At 36.4% G+C, this 20,157-nt stretch overlaps 2 protein-coding genes across 6 annotated transcripts in view; one reads left to right on the plus strand and one right to left on the minus strand.

Annotated features, from left to right (window-relative positions):
• Nucleotides 1–12,172, plus strand: part of LOC131683378 (ATP-dependent DNA helicase 2 subunit 1) — a 77,257-nt gene extending 65,085 nt beyond the window's left edge. For all 4 annotated transcript variants that reach the window (XM_058965298.1, XM_058965300.1, XM_058965297.1 and 1 more), the window contains 2 exons: nt 11,823–11,948; nt 12,010–12,172. In XM_058965298.1, the coding sequence (XP_058821281.1) occupies nt 11,823–11,948; nt 12,010–12,129 (246 nt within the window). In that variant the 3' untranslated portion in view covers nt 12,130–12,172. The remainder of the gene's footprint in view (nt 1–11,822; nt 11,949–12,009) is intronic.
• Nucleotides 12,173–12,178: 6 nt separating this feature from the next.
• LOC131683379 (arrestin domain-containing protein 4) overlaps nt 12,179–20,157 on the minus strand; it is a 40,579-nt gene continuing 32,600 nt past the window's right edge. For both annotated transcript variants that reach the window (XM_058965303.1, XM_058965302.1), the window contains 4 exons: nt 13,124–13,461; nt 12,876–13,058; nt 12,629–12,814; nt 12,179–12,538 (listed from right to left, as the gene is read on the minus strand). In XM_058965303.1, the coding sequence (XP_058821286.1) occupies nt 12,341–12,538; nt 12,629–12,814; nt 12,876–13,058; nt 13,124–13,461 (905 nt within the window). In that variant the 3' untranslated portion in view covers nt 12,179–12,340. The remainder of the gene's footprint in view (nt 12,539–12,628; nt 12,815–12,875; nt 13,059–13,123; nt 13,462–20,157) is intronic.

The following is a 20,157-nucleotide window of genomic DNA, read 5'->3' on the forward strand; positions in this document are numbered from 1 at the left end:
GTGTGTGTGTCATTTAAACTCACATAATTTTGTCAGAGATGACCGAACCGATTTTCACAAACTTAATTTCAAATGAAAGGTATAACGCTCCGATAAGCTGCTATTGAATTTTTAGTTGATCCGACTTCCGATTCCGGAGTTACGGATTGAAGAGTGCGGTCACACAGCAAATTCCCATATAAGCTGGTATCACTTTGATGTACAAATGGTGTAATACGTATTAAAATGGGTCCAACATTACTTGAATTTGCTGGTCTAGATCACTAATGATCATTCAAAGCAGCTTCGACCACATTGGCCACCTATGACGGATCTTGGGGCCCCCAGGGAACTCGCCAAGTACCAAAACTATTTTTTTTATTTCGATTATAGAGGTTTTAACCTTAAGGTCATTCGCCTCTTTGGGTTAGAAAAATCTTATCAAAAATTTCCAACCCTATGTGCGGGGTCGGGACTCGAACCCAGGTGCGCTGCGTACAAGGCAATCGATTTACCAACTACGCTGCGCCCACCCCAGTTCCTAAACTAGTATCACACCTATTTCCCAGCGAATTCTTGATCGATTTTTACAAACTTGATTTCAAATTTAAAATACAGTAACCCCATTAACTGCTATTAAATTTCATTCGGCTCTGACTTTTGGTTCCGAAGTTTTAGGTTGGTTGGTAAGATTACTGGAATTTCCTATATAAACCGTTACAATCGTAATACCTCAGAGACCAAAAACTATTGAGATCGTCACCAAATTACATCCATTCACAGGTCTAGATCACTGAATGGAAATCAAACATTCTTTGAATATATTGTCCACTATCGACAATTTCGGAAATCCCGGTATCCGGGTGTATTCCACAATTTAAGTCACATCTATTCTAAGGTGATGACTGAACCGATTTTCTCAAACTATGTCTCAAATGGATGGTATAATATGCAGCTGGGTGTTGCATCGTTCGCCCCTCTCCCCCTTATAATTACACCTCACCCCTTCATCACCCCCCTCGGACCACCATCACACTCGCATTCTCTTCATTGACCCCGCATACCAGAAGTGTATGTGTGTCATTTAAACTTACACAACTTTCTCAGAAATGGCTGAACCAATTTACACAAACTTAGTTTGAAATGAAAGGTATAGCGCTCCCATAAGCTGCTATTGAATCTTTAATTCATCCGACTTTCAGTTTCAGAGTTATGGATTGGAGAGTGCGGTTGTAATAATAATTATGAGAATTCATAGAATTCTATGAACTAATGTTTGCCCGGCAGTTATTGTCTGAAGCACATACTACGACGGTTCCGAATCAGGAGTACAATGAAGAAAATCTCATCCTAGATATTACGAACAGACTTGCGGTGGAAAAACTTTTCGGTCATTCAACGATTGTTTTGCGGAACCAGTTTTTACGAACGATCAGTTTCGAAGACTTTCGTTTTTTGTATTTCGAAGCCTTTGAAGAGGAGATAATACTATATTGAAAAGCCAGAGAAAGCTGGGTTTTACTGAATTATGCGAAAGCCATCTTACATACGTCCTTCGGACGCTACAGTCACATATTCGGATGGGAGAAAATTTGCGCCTTAATCTATGTGAGAATCCTGCTATACCCCAGATAATAGATGTTTAGACAGATTTTTACATAAATTTTTAGCCCAAATGTCCGTCATCTGTGGTAATATTGTAGAGAGTATAGTTGGGTAAATATATCTGCGTTTTAAGAATATTCAAAGGCGATTTTGAATCACAGAATAGTGGCTTATTCAGGAATACTTGGTACGCTGGACTGTATCCACTCGAAATGGAAACATTACTAGAATGTGTCACTGAAGCCGGAATGCGAATTAGAACCAGCCAACATTCCGGCTGAGCTTAACTTGTAATATTCCGGCGCCAATAACACAATCATTTCCAATTATAATCGGTTGTATCACTGGAGATGGAATACTAACTACAACTACATCTACTTCAAGAAATAAACAAATTGGTAACACGAATTTGTGGCAAATTGATACAGTGTATCAATTTAATCCAATATTTTGTCATCGATACGGTAATTCCAAAAATGGAATCAAATTATCACTTAATGTTTAAAATTATAAATTTGGTTCCAATTTATCAGTATGGCAAATGACAACACGCAATCTTGCTTTCAAACAATGGTCCTGCGGGGTAGTGCAAAATTCCTAACCAGAGTTTAATATGGTGAACACTTTTAACTCAAACAATTTGAAATTCTATTAGAGCTTCGTCTGTTAAATGCATCACTTTTTACGATGCGATGAGCTGAAGCGACAGTAGGTAGCGTAATGTAATGTAATGTTCAGATGTGCTCTTTTGAATTTGGACCGAGCCAAAGGATCCTCCGGCGTTTACCATGGCCTGACACAGGTCATAATCATAGGTAGATTAAACAGCCGTCAAATCCACATCCATGTATCAATAGTTTGGATAAAATTCTCGAAGTAAGTCAAAAACTATTGAAACGAGTTAACAAAAGTAATTATCCTTGAATCATAGAATATTTCTACATTGCTCGACGTGGAATTCTTCTAGCAAATTTGTAATAAAATTTCTTGCAACAATCAATTTTATTGTCCAACAATAAATTATATAGTTAATTAACATTTCGTGTAACTGTTTCTATGAGCAATATAAGAAATGTTTGAATGCATTTTTTATAATGTTAAGTACGACCGTCCAACCCCGTCTAACCCCGCCATCTCCTTTTTCACAAAATGAGTGAATTTTGAAATTTTATGGAGAAAGGTTAAAATTTATTGATTTTGTATTGTAATGTCATATTAGACTGTAGTATAAATTATTGTTAAACTACTGTTTTGGAACAGTGAAAACAATGGCTTTTGGTCAACACATTATTAGGGTAGTGCATTCACGTTCATACATTTCACTATACACCACAACACCATATTATCCCCCGAAAATATGATGAACCACCGCCTGAAACTAGATGGTGGTGATGTTACAGGTGTAATCTGTGTCCGTCCAAGTTCTTTTTAGGAATTCTTTTCTGAGCCAAGCGCTACAGAGTGTGTGGCAAACCATTATCGTCGTTATCTTCCACTTACTACTGGACATGAATTAAAGACTTTTGCACAAGAAAAATTCATGCATTGTCTTTCATTTTGAATCTTACTTTCCACAGTTCCATTTGTTCGCAGCGTTTCCTCATACAGTCCATGCAGATTTTTGGTTTTTTTATTTGACCCATCAATCTGATCCTGGTACACATCATGACAGCTTGACATAATGCTACATCTTCCAGTTCAATCCAAGTTGCTTCGAAGCACTCATTTTTACTTTCACGCAGTAAACATACAGCATGATCATAAATATGTGTTATTGAATTCAAACAAATACTGTTCATTGCATCAAACGACAAAATAATTGGTGTGAATCAAGGTTTGAAAATATATCTTCATTAAAACAACAATAAACTTTTAATTTCAATAATTCTGTTGTAATTTCAGTATACTTTAAATAAGTGTTATTTAATTCAATCATCGCGAGACCCTATTTTTACATTTTCCTTTGCTTTGCTTCCTTTCTACGAATAGCAACGTTGGCGTCAGTTGGAAGAAGTTATCAAATATACGCACTCGCTATAAACCGAAACGATAAGTTTCCATTTCCCAACCTGTTTACGAACCGCCGCACCATGGGCCACAAATCGATTTTTTTGGTCGAAAATCCAGAACTTATAAACCGTTAGTACTAGACTTTCAGTGTTTTTGGAACAAATTCTCTACAATAAGTGCTCTTCATTTTAGGGAAAACAAAATTAGGGTGGCCCTCTCGATTTTTGAAATAAAAAAATTATCTCCTGAATGAAAAAGATAGGAGAATATGATCTTCCAAAGAAATGTAGAGAAAGCAATTTTGAGTAACTTTGTTGAAAAAAAATTTTCTAAGCTAAATAACTCCGAAGGTGGCAAAAAGTGGCAACCAATGTTATGACCATCAGATAGTACTTTAAAAACAATACAAAATAAGGGGTACATGGTTTGTCTCCTAGCTACTGTTCATGTGAAATGTTTGCTTATAAACTACCTCTGTTCCATGGGCCAAAAATCGATATTTTGTTGAAAATCCAGTTCGTATATCCCGTAAGTGCTAGACATTCAGTGTCTTCAGAAGAATTTCTTCACCATAAGTGCGCTTCATTTCGGTGTAAAAAACTGGGTGGTCTCCTTGATTTTTGGAATGAAAATAATTTCTCCTGAACAATAACAATAGAAGTATAAAGCCCTACTGAAAATAAAAAATAATCATGTTTGAATAACTTTGTTACTCAATTCCTTAACTATCATCAGCGGCTTTTATTTTACGGCATTTTCCATCATTTGTTTTGGTCTGACCTTTAAAAAAATAGTGTTTCAATAAAATACTTTTGAAGTAAATTGTCCAAAAAATTTGTTCTGATAAATGCCTATTTTTTCTTTGGAGTTTAAAAAGTTTAAAAATCTAATATATTGCATTTTTTCAGTGGTAAATTTTTTTCTCTGCGTTTTAACAATTTCTACACTGATGCGTAGAAAACTGCCCATTTTGAATAAAAGTGGAATAACTCACTTAATGGGTAAAGAGCTTGTACGTCAACCTGGTTACGTTTTAACTATTATTTCTCGTGGAAAACTTACAACAAAATGCGTAAAAAATACCCATTAATGAAAATCGTCCCAGAATGAAAAATACTGAAAATAGTTTTTTTTTCTAAATTTAACAAAATTGTACAATTATTTCCCTCGGTTAAAAGTATAATAATCCTGATAGAATCTCTATCCTAAAGCCTAAAATCAACATAAAAACTGTCAGTTGACAGAATCCCTGAATCTTCCAGGGCAGTCTAAATTGTTGAATTATCGCATATTTGCACAATACTAAATAGTCTAAACTGCCGTTTTTAATAAGTAGGTTATCTCGCTTGAAGTAATTCATTATTAGCATCAATATATACATTGGCATAACTTCACCGAGTTATTATGAAATGGATTAGAAGTACTCATTGTTAGAAAAAAAAGTACCCATAGTTGACAGCTCGAATAACTTCCGAAAATAAGCAATTTATATTGATATCATTGATAAAGTTTTTGACATTAAAAATGTCTTACTCCACTATCTGGGGCTAGGTGTCATTCTAAAATCTAAACTATCTCCCATGTAACGAAACTATGTAAGGTTTGCATGCTTATAACTCCGATATTACTAGATGGATTTTAATCATTCATACACCAACCGATTCAGAAACACCTAACTTAAATATTGGTAATAATTTGATATCTCCCCACTAAAAGTAGACTTTTGGAAATTGGTAAAATTAAAAAGTTCACGAAAAACGGGAAAATTACCATTCGTGAGGCAGATTTCTCAGACACAGCCGTCAAGAGAGGGCAGCTTAGTTGCTCAATGAAACACGAAAAGTCATAAATAGAAGCAACGCATGTCCGTTTAAATCAGTTGTTGCTCTTATCCCATACGAGCAACATCGTCTCCGGGCGATGCAATAAGCGCTATCGATTTTCGGTAACGTTGGCATTTGCACACACTCGCACCTAAGTGACTAAACCATATACGGTTAGTTTATAAATAGAGGTGACGCGTACCCGTTTGAATCAGTTTTTGTTCTTATGTCGAATGGGTAAGATCATGGCTGCAGCGTCTGGGCACTACAATAAGCGGTAGACGCTATGTATTTTCGGCAGCGGTGGCCGTGTGCGTATTTTTCGGGTACCAGGCTGGTACTACCAGCACGGTGTCACAGAATGATTTGCAAAGTGGGTGGGCGGGGTGGTTTGGATTTAATTCAATACGGTGTGTGCTGCTAAGAGTGTTGCGTTTGAAAAAAAATATATTTATTTTTATGCATGCGTGTGCGTTGTAACTTGTTAATCCATGTTTACGGTGCTTTGTAGCTGCGTAGGGTTAAGAGCCTATTGGTTTTCATGTTTCATATTTCGGTTATATGTTTTTATCAGTAAGGCATCTGACAACGTGCTTCTGTAGTTATTGCACTGTTCTGCAGCGTAGTATTTTATATATGAGAGTACACTCAGGTTTTTTTACGTGGATTTTGAAATTTACGCGGTTTTCATTAACGCGTTTTTTTTTAAATTTACGCGGTTTTTATTTACACGGTCTGTATCCCCTGCGTGAAAAATCTGAGTATAATTGCATCGGAAACAATCACATTCCCAGCAAAACTTTTTGTTTTCTAATTTCAAACACTTTTGTTTCGTACTGCACACAAAGGAAAATTTTAAAACAGAACTACCGTCCCAGCAGCAGTTTAAGCGGGTGTTCTTTTTCGATTCAAATTCAAGCCATGTCTTAAGCGTTACTGGACTTTGAAAATTTTTTTCCCAGTTTATCCAGTCAGAATATCTGTCCTACCCTATGTATTTAAAACACAGTTCTAATTGCGTTTTAAAGTATACAACAAATAGAACGGTTGGGTATACTAATTTAAATTTTAAAATAAATCTGTTTTAAATTATGAAACAAACCGCTGTACTGAAGATATAATTATGTCAGTCCTATTACCACATAAAACACCTATATAACATAAAACGCTGCAGAATTGGTTTAATAATACAATGTTTACACTACAGAGTTATAACACGTTTTAATAATTAGCAACAAGAAAAATGTCACCAAGATAGCATAAAAATCCGTTTTAACTGGTAGTGCGAAGGTTGCATAACAGTGTAATTTATCAAATAATTTCATTTTTTCCACCACTAATCGATCAAGAAATACTTAAACTTAAGATTGTTTACTTAAGTTCATTAGTACATTATTGAAAATTTAAATGGAAAATGAAATTTCATATTTCATGGAGAATCTGTATATTTCCATTGGCGGGCGTGGGCTTCCTCATCACAGCTCTTAATATGGAACTTTTCTTTTGAATATATTTTCTGGACAGACCAGCCTATTTTTACTAGATGGATCAGCCAAATAATGCCAATCACCTAGTTAGATACTTGATTAATTAATAGATTACCGTTAAAAGACCTTCAATAAATTATGTTTTGATGGGGAGGGTATATAGGAAATTGTAACATATGAAAACAGGCGAGTGAACAAGAACGTTAGTCGATATGTGTGATAGATAAAATTCATTTGCACGCTCTTGAAACAAGCTACATTTTTAATGTCACCGTGGTCGTGTCCTGTACACAACCCTTTAATTTTTTCTTCAGCTAAAGCTTTGGCTTGTTGGTATGCCTTTTTATATAATTTTGATCTTCTATTTTGAAGCTTGTGTAATTTCTGTATGTATACAGGGCATTCAGATGGAAATTGATGTTCACCTTTGCATCGATTTCAGCGGAACGGGACTCTAGGAATGTTTATGGGGGGTTTCTTTGTTTGATTGCAGTTTTGAACGTATGTCCCATTTTACTACATATCTTGCATATCATTGGTTTTGTTTGAAATCATCGTATTGGCAACAAAACTCGGTTTATTTCGACATAATCAGGTAGTACTGTTCCCGAAAAGGTTACTCGTATGCTGCTTGATGGAACAAAGCAATTATCCGCTTTTTTGCCGCGTTTGAAAAATAACTTCGAAGGAGGAGACTGCCAATCTATCCGTTGGATAATAATAAAAAATACTATAAATGAGAGCTGAACAGCTTGTCCCCCAACGTACATTCACGTGGATTTTTTTTTGTTAAATTCCAATGGCAAAAAATGGTATTTTGCGAAACTATTAGGCTACATTACAGTGAGCTGAAGCAGAGGAGGTAATATAATTAATAAAAGACAAATAAATCATTAATGCTAAACAAAAGGTGTTCCTTTACGGTAAACCTGAGCTTTCAATATATTGTAATATATTCATAATAATTTCTTTTTTGCCATGCGAATAAAACGTATGCCATGCAAATACTCCAAACATTCGTTTCATAAACCGTAGTCCGAAAACCACATGTTTTATGTACAATTTCACTCCACGAAACAAGTTTAGAATAACATCTTCCGAGTGTACCGATTTGCATCAGAGATCCGGATATGTGTGTATATAAGAACGGCGACTATGTATGATAAATATATATTTTAAGTACGAATTTAGATTAATACCGCATGCATTCTCTATAACAGAGGGAGTTTATAAGCAAGCATTTCATTTGAACAGTAGCTAGGAGACAAACCATGAACCCCTTATTTTGTAGTGTTTTTAAAGTACTATCAGATGGTCATAACATTGATTACCACTTTTTGCCACCGGAGTTATTTAGCTTAGAAAATGTCGAATTTTGAGAATAAAATCGTCAATAACTCTGTTTATATAAAAGTTAATGAGTTGGTCTGAAGAAGAAATGTGCGCATTTGTAAGAGCTAACTTTTGTCAGAAGTCGACATTCACGAGAAATCAACTTCAAAGAAGTTATATTAAAAAAACTGAATTTTTAAGAGCCACCCTAAACGGAACAAGGGAAATCGCTGTAAAATAAAAACCGCTGAAGATAGAGTTTCCACGTTTTCAGTAAAGTTACTCAAAATTATTTTCTCTACATTTCTTTGGAAGATCATATTCGCCTATCTTTTTTCATTCAGGAGATAATTTTTTTAATTCAAAAATCGAGAGGGCCACCCTAATTTTGTTTCCCCTAAAATGAAAAGCACTTACTGTAGAGAATTTGTCCCAAAGACACTGAAAGTCTAGTACTAACGGTTTATAAGTTCTGGATTTTCGACCAAAAAAATCGATTTGTGGCCCATGGTGCGCCGGTGCGGTGTCGTGTTATGATGACGGTTAGCAAATCACTTTTACCCACGCTCCGGTGCTGTTAGTCTTAGAAGGGCGCAATTCCTATTTGATTACTTATATTTTTGGCCCTGCCTGTTCAAGACTGACGTATTTAATCACAATACGGATTCTTGCTATTCAATCCTAGTCCAGTCCCGCAAGGGCTCACAAAATATGCGGTTACATTTGTACCGCTTTCTAAGATTTTATTACTATCCTAACTGCAGAGAAAGTGAGAAGGAAAAACTAAAGCTAGCTTGTCGGACTGCATATTGCATGCTTATGTAAATTAGGTGCGGGAGGTTGGTAAATAGAGAGAGCGATCCCTTTTTCTGTGTTTTTTTCATTTCATTTTCGGGATTTTAAGATCAACATCAAACTTCCTTACGCGTAGCAGTGATGCATTTCTTATGCACTGCTGACATTGTATAATTAACTCATTTGCGCGGCAATAATATAGTTAACTCTTAAATCCATAACGCTGTTTTAAAATAACTTTGCGAAAAACATCTCAAAATTATCACAGTAATGTATTGAAACTATGAGACAATTTTTACAAAATTAGAAATAAAAAATTATTTGCGCCCTTTAGGGTTAATATGACCCCATGTTTGGAATTAAAGTCAAATGTGATATCAATTGATACAAAAATTATCTATTGCACATTTTTAAGACTTTATTTTTTATTCAATTCGTTTATTTGATAGGCACAGTTGTTTTAACTTGGCGGGCCATCTTTTTTTAAAGACTTATTATGTACAACAAGAATGTTGCCAAAAACGGAGCCCATTTGTTACCAAAATTGGAGTGTGTCAAAAAGGGAGCACGTCAAAACGGACCGTGCCAGAAACGGAATCTTACTGTACTTTACTCGAAAATTCTTTTATTTAAAATCTTTATGAATATCAATCAATGCATTCGGGGCATTGGTAGTATACTACTGATTGATTTTAATGATTGGCAAAATCTATGGAGAAAAACGTCCTTTTTCGTTATCAAAGATGGTCGCTTTCCCAGGCTTTAGCAGTCGAATCAACCAAATTTTGTTTTCATTTTGATATCAGATTTTATTCTGGTAACGCCCTGCCCTTTCGCTCAGTAAGGGGAATGGACGCGTTGAATCAGGTTGGTCGAGGCACATTGTGAGTCAGTGAATGCATGACGCACAAAAGCCTGAGCCGATTGCAATTACTGTCAGGGATCAATCAAAGACTTAGAAATGGAAACATGTACGTCATTAAAATCGGTTCAGTTTACATAGTTATAATTCGCCAACAATTTGGGTCACTAAACTATAATATAATATATTTAAACGCAGTGTATTTATCACAAAATATGACTAACCATGTTTCAGTTCCGTTGAACCATTCTGAGTGGCCAACATAAATTTATTTATTCGTAACACTCACCCTTTTCCTTTCTGTATTGTTTTAGTTATTTTTTTTCCTCTCTGGAGAAGCGGACAAGATTTACTAAAGCTTAATGATGTGCAAAAACTCATGCATAGGATTATCAAGAGTGAACAAAAAGATGATAGCTCTCAGTATATCGCTGATCGAGAATCTACAACCATATGTACACATAATACTGGCACCTCAAGCAACATTCGATTTCTCGATTCCACAATGCTGAGGAATAAGCTCTAAAAATATCTAATATTTACTGCTTGTTAATGTCGCACTATTCAATGCACCCACCGGAAGGCTAAGTAAGAAAGATCTGCTGATATCTCTTTTATCCTGGGAGATTCGAAAACATTTAATGAAACTAAGAAACACATACATATATGCACACATGAATATAAGCAAAAACAAAGGAAAAGAAATATACAAGTGCACTAACGCCGGACACTCCTGAATGCACTGAAACAAACAAAAAAAGGGTAGAGTACAAAGGATAATAAAAAATAACCCATGAAATCGTGGACACAATGAGCTTACTAACAAAAAAAGGACTAAGAAAGAACGAAGGGAAAGTACCATCTGCTCTAGGGTTGAAACACAGACAATTATTTGTTTCTGCATCAAAAGATGAAATTAAAAATATTATTTAACAACATGTTGAACATGAGTCATATCACTCCACGTGTCAAATTTGAAAGCAAGCCCAAGAACAAAATATGACGATAACGTGTATATAAATTACGAAAATCGTAACTAAGATACTGAAATCATGAACATAAATTACTACTCGTGCGTGTATCACGATAACTTGAATAGAAATTATGAAAATCGTACCTATGGTCCTGAACATTGTTCAGCTGTCGACTCTTTTAGTTGTTATAGTTTATACCAGTGATTCTCAACCTGGGGGCCGCGAAGTTGTTTCTGGGAGTCCGCGAAAAAAAATGTATTTTCCTAGTGCATATTGAAATTTCCAGTCTTGTTTCCTAACAAACTGAAAATAACATTTTGTTAGCATACAAAATCGATGTTTATCCGTGGGATCCGCAGCAACCCAGGGTGATTTCTAAGGGGTTCGTGGTACAAGAAAGGTTGATAACCGCTGGTTTATACACAGCAGTGCATCCCCAAATCATGAACGAGGATCATACGATCTAAACATGTCGAGAGAACACCCACAGTAACCCAACGAAATATGCGAATGTAGTACCATATATTTGTGGCGAGAACCAGTGTTTTGGAAACACAAATAGTTCCATGAATACGTGGTTTATTTTCTCATAGTTTCAGGAATTTGGTCATGGGTTTTGTATACCAATAAGTTCACCAAATTGTGATATATTTTCATGGATTTGTGGTCGTGTTTTTTCGTGTATATCGTTAAAATATTGATCAATAGTTGGTTTATTGCCAATGTTTGGGGGGACGAGCATAGCGTAGTTGGTAAATCGATTGCCTTGTACGCAGCTCACCTGGGTTCGCTTCCCAACCCCGCACATAGGGTTAGAGATTTTTCCAAAAGAGATTTCTCAAACCCGAAAAGAGGCGAATGACCCTAAGGTTAAAACCTCTATAATTAAAAATAAAAAATGTTTCTGCTGTTCTATTCTAGAAAAACTTAAGGTTTTATTTTCTCTACTTGATAGGATGAAATCAATGCACCGAAGAAACGTGCGAAAATAACTAGTGAAGATGCACCAGATGCTAAGACCCCTCGAATGGCCACATATGTAGACCCTGCCTCGATCGTGGAATCAATTAAAAATGGAAAGGTAATATATCAGTTAGAGGAATGCAGATATATGTAACAGATGCTTCAATTTGTTTCTTCAGGCTGGGTCTGTTCTCGTGGCAACCCTGCGGGATTACTTACGTCAGATAGGTGTTGAAGGAATATCGAAATTGACTAAAGCTTCTCTAATAGATAGGATAAAGCAGCACCATCATTTATGAAACATCTTGTACGTTTTTTATTCTTCATTCATTTTGTTATTTTTTTATATCTATAGAATACTCTAAGCTTGTTCACTTAATACATGTGCATATGGCACTTCTTTTAGATGCCTTGCGGAATATCACCTAGAAAATGCATAACTATTTATTTCCTAACATATCACTTAAAACGTCGAAATAATAGTACGATGATTCATATCGTGTGCTATTGTTATTTCAAATCAGCTTTTTCGTGCAACCAAGGTCTAAAAATTGGCAGCGTGGATGGATAGTGTGTTTCCGGTTTGTAGACAGTTTCAGCCCATTCGTTTGTATCTTCTCCTTCAGTGGTCTTGAATGGATATGTTCCAAGCGTAATTGGCAGCTGCAATTTGACTTGCTTTTCCAGCGATTTCGGCTCGATCAGAAACTGAAATTATAGCGAAATACACATTATCGCATGTTTACGTAGTTCTTTTACAACATTTTTCTGGTCGTTATGATATAGAAAATAACATACACAAACATCATATTGTATCCGAATCAAATGACATCCTCGTAGATTTGTTGGTGGTAGCGGTGGCACGTATAACGATTCATTTTGCCAATCATCGCGACAACCTGGTCGAATTTTTCCACGTGCGATTACTGCTAGTTCCCGTTTTTCCGTTTGTACCAATTTGTCATGGGCAAGGTATTGAATAGTCTTAAAGAAATATGAAACATAATCAATTCTTTTAGATGAGGATCGATGTTTTCATTCTTACTTCAGTTAACGCAGCTTTTGTGCTTTTGATAGTGACATTACTGGAATTAGTCACTGCCGATGTGATCATTATAGATTCGCCAGGTACGTACCCTCCCCTGTCCAAAATTATTTTGCATTTGACGATGCCTCCTCCTACACAAGTAACTCCCAAATTATGTTCGACGTTGCATTTGAATGGATCCTGAAAAATATTTGATACCTTTAACAATAGACTTACAAAATGCAAATTGTCAAGTAGGTACTAACTGCTAAGTACGGTTGCTCGGTGTTTAGGTTAATAGGATTCATAACTATGAACACTTGGTGATTCTTGTGTATCAATCCGGAAGGTTCGCGTAAAGCCGCTTTGCAGTAATATTGTACCCATCCATATCGCCCCAGGAAGGTGGATGGTAAATCTACCGGTAAACCTAATTTAAAAGGAAAGCTATGTATTCCCGGCGATAGAACGGTTGGTCCTTGATTTTCACTGTCGCCCAACAAACGCATTCTGAAGTCTATGTAGTTCTCCTTGTCGTAAAAGCGGTCATGTCGACCCGATCTCACACGTACTACACACTCACCAACAACATGGAAGTGTAGTCCTGAAAATATAAAAATAATAAATTGGATTGTACAGTGAGAATAGATGCATAGAAGAGAATTTTTTTTTGTTATTTATGCTGAAATTTGAAACATTTCTGCTAAATAAGTATTATATAGATGTTTTAGAAACAGTACACTGATACTAGATAGATAATAGTGCGGCCCTCTCCCTAATAGGGTCAAAAAAGGCTCATCATCCTATGAGAATGAGAACTTTATATTTTTTGAATCTTTGTACATTAAACGGATCAAATGATTTATGATAATTGAAAGGATCAGTGCAAGAACGGCCCAACTATAAAAAACTTGTTCTGAGATATAACGGAAAATGAAAATAACCAAATTTGTTTTTACGTTTTATTTGCGACCATTAATTTTTTTGCATTTTCTTTTCATAAGGCTAAATAGTATAATGTCATGATGGTTTTGAACATAAATTCAATGTTTTTAGTTTTGTTTATAAAAAAATTAAAATCACTTGGGCCGGTCTAGCGTAGACAAAAAAAACATAAAACATAGTAACATAACAGACAAAAAAACGAAATTCCCAAAACACGAACTTAGGCCACTAATTATTATCGAGGAACTTATCAACATCGTTATCTTTCGCTGTAGTAGATTCCTTAATTTTTTTGTAGAAACTGCATAACGTATAGCAGCTGCAGCTCATTGTTTTTTTTTCTGTGATCGGGCGCTGGGCATGAAACAGCGAGCTTAACCTTCCAGAAGTCGCGCAAATGGCTCACTGAACGAGCACCCGCTGGTGCCCCAAGACATTTTCGTTAGATTTTCAGAACAGCGTGTACCCAGTGAACGAGTTTTCTCCTTATCTACATTAACCGAACTAAATTAAACTAAACTAAACATTCTCGGTGGATTTTCAACGATTGGCTGAAATTAAGTTGTAGGGGAGACCGGGGCTGGTTGGCCGAGTTTCGCTTTCGGAATTTCTGTACCCCTTCTGGTTCTGGGTCTTTTTGAAAAAGAGATTTTCGCTGTCATGAAGATACAACCCTTGAGCACATATGTAATTTTTTGATTCATGAAAAAAAATCAAGGAAAAAGTTATTATCAAACAAACGCGGAAAGAAAAATCGGCCAACCAACTCCAAAGCTCGGGTAGGTTGGTCGAGTTTGATAAAATAAGTTAAACACATCAAATGTATTAGTAGAAATCTTTTTTAATTAAAAAAAAAGATTTAATCCACCTATCAGTGATATGACACATTTCTTACACATATAACTGTTGCATTATTCATTAGTTTGCCGAACTCACATGATGTTGGCAAGCAACTAGAAGTGAGATAAGCACAGTTTAAAGTCCTGCATGCATAACACTTCTAATAAACTGAATAAATTATAGAAAAATAACAAAACGAATAAAATTAAAATAATTATGAAGCAAAAGATCAAAAAAAGTTATTCATTAAATGGAGCATGATTAGATTGTATGTCGATTCCCGGTTTACCATTTCCCGGAAAACCATTTTCCGGAATGTCATTTCCCAGAAAACTATTTCCCGGAATGTACCATTTCCCGGAAAACCATTTCCCGGAATGTACCATCTCCCAGAATATCATTTCCCGGAATGTACCATTTCCCGGAATACTATTTCCCGGAATGTACCATTTCCCGGAATACCATTACCCGGAATGTACTTTTTCTCGGTAAATATTTATACTATTGAAATCTAAAGAAAACATGTAATTTGAACTTTAAGAACAAATCCAGAGCTATGTTGACTTACATATATGGTATTCTATAGCATTCAAAATCTTATCATTTTATAGAAGGCAATATCATGAACACTAGAGATTTTGAGCCGAGTTTATAGAAACAGCCCAACGAATCATGTGTTTTTTACCTTCCAAGATGTTTGTGAACCTGCATACACGTGGCCTGGTTACATAGAGAGAATTCTGGTTTCTAAAATCTTTAATTATCACGAGCGTTTACAATTAACCACTTTTTTCGTGAATGGTCTTCGAGATCCAGAGGAATGGGTTAAATTTATCGTCGAAATCAAAGGATTTCATTTTCGCCGTTACAGAAGAGTAATCTTGGATTTGTTCAATTATTTTAACATTTTTATTCCGTGAAAAAGAAATATTTTTCCTTTTGTATGAGTCATTCCATTTACGTATTGATGGAACACCGAGAGAGCTACCAACTTTTAAACTAAACTAACCTATTCTCCTCTATTCTTTATTTCACATTATTCCGCGATAAATAAAATTTACAATCAAGATATGATAAGCTTTATAGATATTGATTGACTGTGCTGGAATAAAACATGATGACATTCTTCTGCATTCCAAGTTTTTGTTTGGTTCGCTTGACACCTTTTCTTTGCTCTCTGATCATATTAAGAAAAAAACAAGCTCTCATAAACCAATAAAGTACCAGAAAAGAGATTATGCTTAAAAAAGGCAAAGTCTCAAAGAAGATTGTTATGAATTATTAATTTCCAAAAAAAGTATTCAAATTTTAAAGAAGACAAATTCAAAAATATTTTTCATGATTTACTCATCTCCAAAAGAAGGCGAATAAGCTCATAGAATGACAATTATAATTCAAAAAGTTATAACCCCATAGAAAATCCTCCCGATTTTCCCACCGACTAAATCGGTTTGCGTCGGCACAATCGGCCGACTATGCCACCAATTGATCGGTCGATTGTTGCACCGACTCTTATGGGGGTTTAACATGGACGTCAGCCAACGCGACAACCGATTAAATATGACAGACGAAATCTGTTGAAATCGGTCTATTTCAACCAATTAAATCGATCGATTAGTTGATAGTTCAAAACTGGAACCAGATTCACACAGATTAAATGTGGCGATTAATACGGTGACGAAAATTGTCCACCGACGAAACCCAACTTGGTCGTTTAATTATTCTGTCGACCTCGAAGCACCCGTTTTCGTCGGTCGACTGTGAAATTTATGAACTGTCAAATTTTCTATGGGGAAGGCATGTTAGGACCACTAGTACTTAAATCCAATAAAACACCAAGAATATTTTGAAAGAGTACTTAAAAGAATGTGAAACTACATAGAAATAGAAAGTACATATAAATCAAAAACATGTCAAAAACAACGACAAGGAAGCATGCATGTATAAAAAAGAAAAACCGGTTTTTTTAGATGCACAATCCATAAAAATACCAAAATAAATATATCTGAAGCATTGTTGATATGTTATTCTAACTTACATTTAAAATCAATAAAATTCCAAACTACAAAAAGTAGTAGTTCTAAAATAGAGGGAATTTCGTAGTTTGTTTGACATTTGCTGCGTAGCAAGTGTAATCAAAATGAGTGGTGGCAAGGTACGTGGTTTAATTTATTTTCCGGGAAATGGTATTCCGGGAAATGGTTTTCCGGGAAATGGAACATTCTGGGAAATGGTTTTTCCGTGAAATGGTACATTCCGAGAAATGGTTTTCTGGGAAATGGTACATTCCGGGAAATGGTTTTCCGGGAAATTGTAAATTCTGGGATATGGTTTTCCGGAATATGGTATACCGGGAAATGGTATTCCGCGAAATGACGTACAACCGCATGATTAATATATATCAAATTAATAAAATAAATAAATCAAATTAGCTCAAATGAAAATTAGACAATATCAAAAAAGTTATAAAATTTAGAGAGTAAATTGAATTGTTTCAAGCTAACAAACTGTCATCTAATAATAAAAAGAACTGACTAAACCGAATTAATGAAATGAAGAAGCTGAATAAGATATATGAACTGGGAAAAAATAACAATTTAATAAAATGATTAAAATAAATGAAATAAATAATATGAATAAATCCAAAAAAAATAATTATTAAGACAAATAATATGAATAATATGGATAAAATTAACAATTTCATACCTAATATTTTTCTAGCACATATTGACTGCCGCTAGAAGCATAACTGTCCCATGTGCTATGGGAATCCCTATACACATGGGACAATTATGCTTCTAGCGGCAGTTGAGTTCCGAAACAGTTTTTCTTAAAAGTGTTGGAGTAAAGAAACATGCAAAACCTGTTTTGATCAAAGCGAGTAAAGGCGCTTTAACCTAGGCGCATTAGCCAGGACAGGTCTAAATACCTCTGTTCCATCCCAGGAAGAAAGGACCAAAGGAGTGACATTAACCTTTTTAGCCAAATCACTCCCAACGATTTATCAAACCCCCTGGTCGAACCAGTAAGATAGGTTGGGTAAACGTAAGCATCCCTAAACCAGATCAAATTAGATCGCTTTCAACATCTCTCAATATCTCTCACCAAGCACACCCGATACCGGGTAGATAAGCGCGATCATGTTGAGCAATAAACTTAGTTATCTATCGATGCTTGATAACACGTAGTACACACGGGTTGAATTTCTACTCCCAACTTATATGGCAATTAAAAGTTAAGTTCAGTGAACCCGTACTGTGTGTGAAGATTACCAAAAGAAAGCCAGTGATCGAAGGCAAAGTCTGGGCGAAGATAGTAGTTATACAGTCCACTTTTTGTTCCCCCCTTCGTGCCAGAACATGGTCCTTCGAACCGGATTCGCCGGACCAGAAGATTAAAGTGAACAGTTCTGAACATAATTAGTGATTTGTTCGATCACAGTAGTTGCCCGCGATTCGGCGGCGTCATAAAGTTGCCTCAGAAAGGCAGTGTGATAACGTGGTCACAGTGCTATATAAAAGACGAACAATAGTGCATGTGACAATTGATCGTCGTGATCCTCGTGTGGTTTTGGCGCGTTCATCCAGCGGCATTGTGCTGCTACTACCAATTGTTCTGCTGGTAGCGTCACACGGAGGGAAAAACGTGTGAAACGTTGGATGCTGTTTCGGATCAACCGTCGGTGGAAGTGAATTCGTTCTGCTGTTGGAGTATCGGATCGGCAGGCTGCTGGTTACCTCATCCTGTCATCAACTTGCTTCTGTTAAGTATACTGCATGTGGGTAGTGCATGTTTGTGTGGCTTGGGTTGCATGTGTTGGGTAGAGATTATGTGCGAGATTTATCAATAAAAATTGGAAAAATGATCTTGAGCGTTTTTTTCGGGAATTGTGATCTCGGTTGAGTTTGATTTCCCTTGAAGTTATAACTGGTTTCACCATTGCGACTTTAGGAAGGTTTGTTGTATTTCTCCATTACAAGTTTGCTCTCGGCTGTCAATCAGATGGTATTCGGCTGTCAATCGCGCGTTGTGGGACGTCGAGTTGATTAATTACGATACGAAAAATGCCAGTTCCAGCGTCCAATGCAGTGAATAGTGAATGAAAAGTGCAAAAGTGAAATTAAACATACTAAAGCCAAGTTTACAATACCGCGGTGTGATCTCATAATTGACAGTGGCGTGCATAAACTGAATCTAAATCAAGGTGAACATTCATAAACTTATTCTAGTTATTTAGTGAATTTATAAGCAGTACTGTAAACTTGCAAGTGATCCTTATCAAGTGTGTGCGAAAATGGATGAGCTCAAGGAGCTCAAGAAGCAAGAAAAGCAGTTGCATGGATCCATCAAGGCTTTGGCGCGTTTCGTCGAAAGATTCCAGAGAGATAGGCAGGAAAACCAAATCGATGTTCGGCTGGAGACTCTGGAGAACGCTATGCGTAAATTCTACAACGTTCGCCGAAAAATAGAACTGGTCATCGAGGAGGAGGATGAAAAACCTGAAGTGAAAAGTTCCGTCGAGGACCGAGCGCTGCGAATGGAGGCGCTAGCAGTGAAACGTGAAGACGAGTTCGATGAAGCTATACTGCCGCTAGAAGCATAATTGTCCCATGTGTATAGGGATTCCCATAGCACATGGGACAGTTATGCTTCTAGCGGCAGTATACGTGTTGTTGAGGAGCAATATTACGAAATAAAGTCAGCTTTGATTGCATTGCGTCCGAAGAAAGTCGACCCTATTAGGCATCCAAATGCAGTTGATGATGCAATTGCTGATCAGCCAGTTTCCCGAGTAAAACTCTCAGACTTCCGTCATTAAATGGGAAAATCAAGGATTGAATCAGCTTTCGCGATACTTTTCGCAGTCTGATCCACAACAATGGACAATTGACAGACATTGACAAGTTCACATACTTGCGATCATCGGTTTCAGGCGAAGCATTTCAGGAGATAAACTCGGTTGACCTGTCGGCCGATAACTATAAGGTGGCCTGGAAGGTGCTAGAGAAAAAGTACGAGAACAAGAAACTGATCGTCAAGGCCCATCTGGATGCGCTTTTTGCTATTGAACCGATGAGGAAAGAAAACTGCGAGTCACTAAATCACCTGATCAGTGAATTTGACAAGAATCTGCTTATGTTACGGAAAATTGGAGAGCAAACAGATAATTGGTCAACTATTCTCGCACATATGGTGTACACTCGTTTGGATTCGATGACTTTTCGACAGTGGGAGTCACACCATAACTCCAAGGACGTTCCCAAGTATGAGAGATTGATGGAGTTCCTGAGGGACCAATACTCGATTCTTCAGTCGATTGCTCCTAATAAATCCAACGACGGTGAAGGAAGACGACCAAGGTTATCCGTCACGCATACTTCGTTGCAATATCAACGTCGGTGCTTATTTTGTGATGAATCGTTTCATTTACCTTTCAAGTGCAACAAACTACAAGGAATGTCCATAGCTCAACGTGTTGAAGAGGTCAACAAAAAGCGTCTGTGTAGAAACTGCT

Source organism: Topomyia yanbarensis, chromosome 2 (genome assembly GCF_030247195.1).
Source record: "Topomyia yanbarensis strain Yona2022 chromosome 2, ASM3024719v1, whole genome shotgun sequence".
Lineage (NCBI taxonomy): Eukaryota > Metazoa > Arthropoda > Insecta > Diptera > Culicidae > Topomyia > Topomyia yanbarensis.